We start from the raw sequence: 7,273 nt of genomic DNA on the forward strand, positions 1-7,273 counted from the left end.
ATGGAATGTCCATTTTTTATTTATAATTGCAGTAATCTACTACATAATTTTTATATGCGAGAGAAAGTCGACAGTGTCCGATGGATAAAACCACTGACACTAGTAGTTGGTTGCAGATTCGCGCCTTGTCAACGTTCTAATCAAGTGGATTTTGCACACGTCTAACACCTAAATAGAGGCCAGTTTCCAATAGAAAGGTGTCTCGGAAGGCATGCTATGCAGCTGCCTGAATTCAATCCCGAATATTTGCATAAAAAAAATATATTTACCTCTTTATCGTCTGATGACATCTTTTCTTTTAGTTTCATCATATTAGTCGAATGAAATTTCCATTCACGTGTCGAAAAATATTCCAAAACACTAATTGCTTTATGCAGTTTGTTATAAATGTTAATTAGCCTAGATTATATTAAAAAAATAAAAAATTAATGAAATCTATCCAAAAAGTATTTGAAAATATTACGTACTTTGGTCTTCTTCCCATAGCGACGAGTAAAATATCCACTAAAACTGCAGGAAAATTATGTTCCAATAAGACACACAAACGATTCCAATAATAATTTCTTCTAAATCCTCCAGCAGGATATATGAATACTTTCTGCGACGGATAATTCCATACGTATTTATACATAATGTTCAAACTCTTTATCCAAGTCATTGGATTTAAGGATCCTGAAGTACAGTTGTATACTAGAATCTCTTGAGAACTGTGAGATCATTAGAAATTTTTGCGGAAAATTTTAATATTTTTAAAACATTTGCAATTATCTTAATAATGAACAGATATACGGGATAGAGCATGCAAAATTCCTGGAGAGTTGAAGGCCTAGATTCGATACCATGTCTCCCAGAATGGTAGGTTGAAGCCTTAACCACCATAGCCATACGGCCGTCGTATTGAATTATTATAAAAATGCAAATTAGTATTTCAGATAAGTTATTCTATTAGAATATTTTGAGATAAAAATATTAAATTTTAATGTGATATCTTCATTTTTTATGAAGATTAGAAGAAAGTTCTGCGATGGGATACCACGACGCAACACTTGTATATCAGCAAAGGGAGGATTTTTCCGGAGGACTTTGATAGAAAACTGTCCTCTATTTAGATGCTAAACGCGTGAAGAAAACCCTAAAAAAATTCACGCATCTAGCTTGTTGATCAGGCGCGAACTCTCGACCAGTATTTGATGGTTTTATCTGCTCGGTTAGTGGTGGGTCATAAACTGATATTGTGTGCGAATTTGTAATTCGAATAACTTTTATGTAGAGTTATTTTGTTTTATTTTTTATATTATTTTCTATAGTAGAAGTATAGCATCGAAATCACGAATATTTCATAATTTAAATTTTATATTTTAGAATTATTTTTTACCTGTCATGGAGTTTCTTTGCCTTTTCCCAACCAATAGATATCATTAAATTCACAACAATATCTACTGGAATTAAATCACATACTTTTTCTCCATGAATTAACATTGATCTCAAGATTCCTTTCATGGCCTACGAAGAATTAATTTATATAAGTAAAAAAATTAATTAATTAGTAAGTAAAGTAATTAAGTAAAAGAATATATATACGAATAATATCACAATACTTACTGCTGCAACGAGGCCATTAGCACCATTAAAGCTATCATTCCATCCCTAAAAATGAAATAAATGCTACTAATTATCTATTATATTATATATTACATTTCTTAGAAAATTATAATAACTTTATGTAGCATACTCACAGGCATGGGTTCCTTCCAACTAGAACTTACAATAGAAGGCCTAATGATAATTACCGGTAAGTCTCTATAATTAATATTTAACAGATTTTCTGTTATGGCTTTCGTTATTAAATAAGTGTTTGGTCGACCATCGAGAAGTTTGGGAACAATTTCTTCAATGAAATTGTCATTTAGTCTGAAATATCGGAAACAAATCTTTTATTAAGCTTAAGTTATTTTATTTAAATGCAAAGAACTGTATAACGTACTTTAAAATATTTATATAATCCTCATAATTCTGTGATACCGGATAAATCTTTTCATCTAATTCTTGTCTCTCACAATTGCAGTATGCAGTAGATACATGAACCAAAGCCTGAAATGAATTCATTTGTCTGAATTTACGTTGTAATATTTTAAAATAAAAGCAGAATTTGAGAAATTATTACCAATAATTTTTTCATGAGTCGACAAACATCGGCTAAATTTTTTGTTGCTTGTACGTTACTACAAAATGAATTACTGTAAACAGAAGCGATTAGTTCTATAATAAAAACAAGAATATTTACAATTACAGTTTTTATTGTAGGAAATTACCGAAAGGAATCTTCGAATTTTACAGATGCAGCAATGTGAAACACAACTGAAACATTTTCAATCAGCAAATTTATGTCAGAATGGGATATTCCTAAATGTTCATGTAAAATATTTCCTTCGATACAACGTACTTTATTCAGGATATTTGGTTTATCACATTTTAGTGTCTTGAAAATCTGTTGGAGATTTAAAAACTATTGAAAATTTCATACTATTTTTTTTTTTCATTTATGCAATTTGCGCATGTTTTAGTCTATTAACGTACACAAAAGTAAGACAAACTTCACCCAGAAATTCAAGCTCCTACCAATTCCAATATCAGATTGCTTACCAAATTTAGGCGAATGGGTAATGTACACGTTGCACAATGTTCCGGAAGGATGAACCATACCGGACAAAACGGTTCAGCATGTTTCTACACTGAGTCTACGTCATCAAGCAAGCCACACTCACTGTGTGGCTTTGTCATTTGCTCGATGCTCAGTGTGCCACAAACGTGCCTCTAAATGGGGAGTTCTTTCATTACAATTACATGAATCGTGCATAGTTTACAGGTATTACAAAAGCTGGAGGAAGAGAAAGCGAATTATGTCACCCACCAAGCAATGTGCCACGATCTCTTGCAGCTATGGAACAGGAGGATTTGATGGTAGTTCCGTGTATGTTAATGTACGCAAATATGCGCAAACCACGTATATCATATTGATATCATATAATGTATATAGAATTTTTAACAGAACTTATGGCATTCATTATTTTTATTCTTAATTTAGCTTTTTAACGCAGTTTCATTTCATCATCGGAAAATATTCATTACTTGAAAAATCCGATTTAGCTGTCAACAATTTAGGCTTATCGTGAAAAAACTGGTTGGTCAATGTGCTAAGTACATGGAGTTTACCGGGTTTTATTTACGTGTCTAACTCTTAAATAGGGTCAATTTCCCATAGAAAGTCTTCTCGACTTTTGGCAGATCGATTAAGTGTTGGATTGCCTTATCTCATTAATTCAACGAATCCTAATCTTACTTTTGGTGAAAATGTGTATTGAAAACTATTAGATTAAAAATGAGATACGGAATATTTAACTATAGATTCGTACATTTTAATAGTATCGTCATTATTATTGTGGAAAAAAGTAAAGTTTAATTTTGAATAAATATTCTGTTTCGTCGGCTACCTGAAGTAGTGAAGGACCAGAGTTCAAATTCGGGATTTTCAGAATTTTTCAGTTTTATCTGGATGTCGGATGTCAACACCTAACTATCTCTTTATGGACGTAGTCGAACCCGTGATAAATGTGAAAAGGGATCCTTTTAGTGAAAAAAGAAGGAGCAAAAACAGTATAAGCGGGTGTTTGATTAGGAAAGTTTTATTTAAGCATTATTTCAATAAAATTCATTGATAACATTAGAAAGAAGCTGTTAAATGTTTATGTTATATATGGCTTTGTTCAAAAAACAAATATTTGATTTGTTTAATACCATTCGTGGTTTCTGCTATACTGAACTTGAAAACGTTTCTTATGATTTATTAGAAAAAGTCTTAAATTATATTAAATTACAGACTTACTTCGGCTTGAAACATTTCATTTATTCTCTCTTCTGGTTTTATCCCTTTCTTTGTTCTTACTAAGACATAAACTTTTCCAACATCACACGATCTTAATAATTTCTCCAACAGAACCTTTAAGTAATTAATTAATTATTTAAGCAAAAATTAAGCTATTTAAAGCGTTCAACATAAACAAAATACTTACTTTTCCTATAAAACCAGTAACTCCTGTAATTAATACGTCGCGATTTCGATAAAATTCAGGAATATCCATTTTTCTACTATAAGATTCGAAGACTAAACCATACGCTTGAATCCAAAGAGGTAAAAAATAAAAATAAAAGTTTTCTAAATTTGATTTATTTTCGATTGACTGCTTTTATTTTATTTTCAGAAACTGTCTTTGAAATCATACGCACCATCTCACAACAAGAAAAAAAATAAATTCTGTTAAATGACTCCAATTTACAGATAAATACTTAAACGTAAGAACTATGAAATCATAAAAATCCAGTCTATTTTTATTGTAAAATCGCGTTTATCACTTTAAAAAATTAATGATTTAATGTTTGTTCTAAATATAAAGTTTAATGTTATTAAGAATTAAACTGTTCTTAATACTGAATTTCAAGTTAAAAGTCTTGTTTTTATTCATTATTCTCTTGGAGCAAAGAAAAATAAAAATAATTCTATATTAAAAATTCCACGAAAATACTTCTAAAATTTTACTCTCTATATTGAATATTTAAAGAAAAATTGTATTGAAAAACAGAATTAATAAATGGTTTTATGATTTTTAAACATATTTTACAATAAAGTTTACAGTATCTATTTAATATTATTAATCTTATTAAATATTTAAGAATATTATCTCATGAAACTGTAGCTTCTGGGCTACTTTTAAAGGCCCACTAGTGACCGAATGGATAAAAGCACCGAATTCTAGTAGTTAATCGTGGTTTCGTGCCTGGCCACGTGTAGTTTTCCGGGTTTTCTTTGCGTGTATGACATCTAAACAGTCAGTTTCCGTTAGGAAATTCACCCGTGAGGCACATCCCTTTAGCATATTGCCCATGAGTAACCTTATACCACCAAACCAGGATTCTAAACATCTAAACAGTCAGTTTCCGTTAGGAAATTCACCCATGAGGCACATCCCTTTAGCATATTGCCCATGAATAACCTTATACCATTTTCCGGTTAAGACTTCAGCCTTCCATTCTGGGTACCCGGGATCGAATCCGGGTGAGCAATTTCCTAGGAATTTTTCGGGGGTGGTCGGTCTTGGATATAAGGAGCCGTCTCTTAACTCCTAATCGCTCCTAATGCGCGTCTGGCCGAACCCGCGATGGATATAGAATAAAGGCCCCCTTAGTGCTCATAGATCAAAACTTTGCAAAAATTCTAAATTAGTTATATGAAATACTATATTATATTAGTTATGTTTCATGTAGCATAAAATTTGATATTTTATTTCGTAATAATACATGAAATGCGCATAGAAATGCGGATTTTACATTATTTCTTTCAAGAGCAAGCGAACAGTCTCCCTTTCTTTTTCAAAAATAATACAAATTTAATATTTTTCTGCTATTTAAACATTACTTTTATTAAAATTATAAATATGAGTATAAAATGATAAATTGATTTTAAAACACCGAAATTGCCGTTAAAAATATATATTAATTTACACATTTACGGAAGCGTTATAAATAAATTGGTAACTTTAACCTTAACTGGGTGACCTTGAATTTGACCAAGTCTACCCAGCTACCTCATAAAATTTCGATTATATAAACCAGTTCCTGAAGTTATTTTGTATAAGATAACTCACTTTTCTATACTAACAATTAGGCTCAAAAGCTGGGAATTATTAATTTTGGAATAGTTGCGACGAAATTTCTTAGAATCCACAAATCTCTATACATTATCAGGATGTAGTGTGGGATTCACATTTAAATCTGATCCACATCATCGATGATTGTCGGTATGCAATTTGACTGAACTCCGATCTTCATTTCTTCTATATATTGTCAATTCTACTGTTCACCCAAAATAGGCAAAATTGTGGCCAACGATATAACCAAAGCTATTGAACTCGTGGGTTCGGGCCTGATTAACAGGCTGGCCATGTGGAGTTTTCACGTTTTCTTTATGTGTATGGCATCCATATAAGGGCCAATTTTTGTTATCATTAAATCATTTCACTGAATGAAAATTTTAATATTCTTCGCTAATATTCTATATGAATCGCTTTCTTTTCGAAAGTGATTGACGTCAGACGAACCGTAACAAATACCTGTCCTATTATAGATTTAACAGACAATAAACTCAAGATCATTAACCTTTTTTTCTAAAAAAAAAAAATAATAATAATCTTCAACTTTTTTCAAGGTCTTTACTCAATATTTTTCCGGATAAGTTAAAGGCCTGATACAAAAATAAAGAATCCGAGGGGATGCGTTCTCATAATTTGAATTTCTCTTGAATAACTTATTCGGTAACTAGCAGATGAGCCCGGCGTTGCTCGGGCAAAAAGTAACGATAGCAAAGATTAAGATTATTAGATTATAGCCAATTTTACTCGTTTTCACCGGGTGCAAGAATTAGGTCCCTCTCTTCCGAAGCTAATTAGAAAATTTTTAGATGGGTTAAAAATATGTTCGATTACCCGTAAAAACGCAAAAACCGCATCAAAATAGTACAGTAGAAGCCAAGTTCTTCAGGGTAATCTTTAACTCTGTCCCTCTCCCCGCGGGAGGGATTTCCAAAAATTCAGCTTTCAACTCCTAACTATTTGGGCTCTGCGTTTATTATTATTTTCAACCTATCTCGATTATAAGATAATTACAAATGTTTTAATGTCAGCAATAAATGCATCAAGATTCTTTTTATATATTTCACAATTTTATTAAGCCTGTCGCCTACTAGTGGGCGAGTGATAAAACTACTGAACAGTGGTAGTTAGTCGCGAAGTGCGCTCCTCACAAAGGGATGGTATGACAAGTTTTCCCCGATTTTCTTCGTGTCTAACGCTAAATAGGGGTCTTGGAGTTTCCCGTAGAAAGTCCCGCCGGAAAGTAATTGCCTCGACAGATCATCCATGTATTGCGCTGCCTTATTCCATCAATACAATCTTATTATTTATAAATCTTCTCAACTGTATAAAAATTCGTTAAACTGATTTAAAAAATTTTATTACAAAAATTAGCTAAAATATAAGTATATTATTATCAACCCATCTCTATTATATTATAAGATAGAACTTTTTTAGAATTTATTTTTATAATCGATTATTTTCGCTACATATTTAAGGAGTTTATTGGATTGAATCGTTTTCCTTTCTTAACTTAATATATGGTCTCTGCTTTAACCTTCAGTTATGTTCAATTTAGGCAGCTAATAAAT

The 7,273-nt window shown here is 31.5% G+C and overlaps 1 protein-coding gene across 1 annotated transcript; it reads right to left on the reverse strand.

Annotated features, from left to right (window-relative positions):
- Positions 1 to 214: 214 nt before the first annotated feature.
- LOC136977942 (putative fatty acyl-CoA reductase CG5065) lies at positions 215 to 4,142 on the reverse strand. The gene is made up of 11 exons (XM_067273557.1): positions 4,071 to 4,142; positions 3,884 to 3,997; positions 2,313 to 2,488; positions 2,165 to 2,237; positions 1,985 to 2,091; positions 1,737 to 1,911; positions 1,603 to 1,647; positions 1,376 to 1,503; positions 468 to 707; positions 270 to 399; positions 215 to 226 (listed from the first exon to the last, which is right to left on the reverse strand). The coding sequence occupies exons 1-11, from the start codon at positions 4,137 to 4,139 to the stop codon at positions 215 to 217; spliced, it is 1,269 nt and encodes a 422-aa protein (XP_067129658.1). The 5' UTR covers positions 4,140 to 4,142.
- Between the last annotated feature and the right edge of the window lie 3,131 nt (positions 4,143 to 7,273).

The sequence above is a fragment of the Centruroides vittatus genome, unplaced genomic scaffold (assembly GCF_030686945.1).
Source record: "Centruroides vittatus isolate TY-2023 unplaced genomic scaffold, ASM3068694v2 contig_484, whole genome shotgun sequence".
Lineage (NCBI taxonomy): Eukaryota > Metazoa > Arthropoda > Arachnida > Scorpiones > Buthidae > Centruroides > Centruroides vittatus.

What these genes read in the sequence shown, in the direction of transcription:
- LOC136977942 (XM_067273557.1), bottom strand. Translation starts at nt 4,139, where the DNA reads ATGGATATTCCTGAATTTTATCGAAATCGCGACGTATTAATTACAGGA. An exon ending in AAATTCGAAGATTCCTTTCG is followed by an intron (nt 2,238 to 2,312) that starts GTAATTTCCTAC and finishes TTCTGTTTACAG; the next exon opens with TAATTCATTTTGTAGTAACG. An exon ending in CTAATGGCCTCGTTGCAGCA is followed by an intron (nt 1,504 to 1,602) that starts GTAAGTATTGTG and finishes AATTCTTCGTAG; the next exon opens with GCCATGAAAGGAATCTTGAG.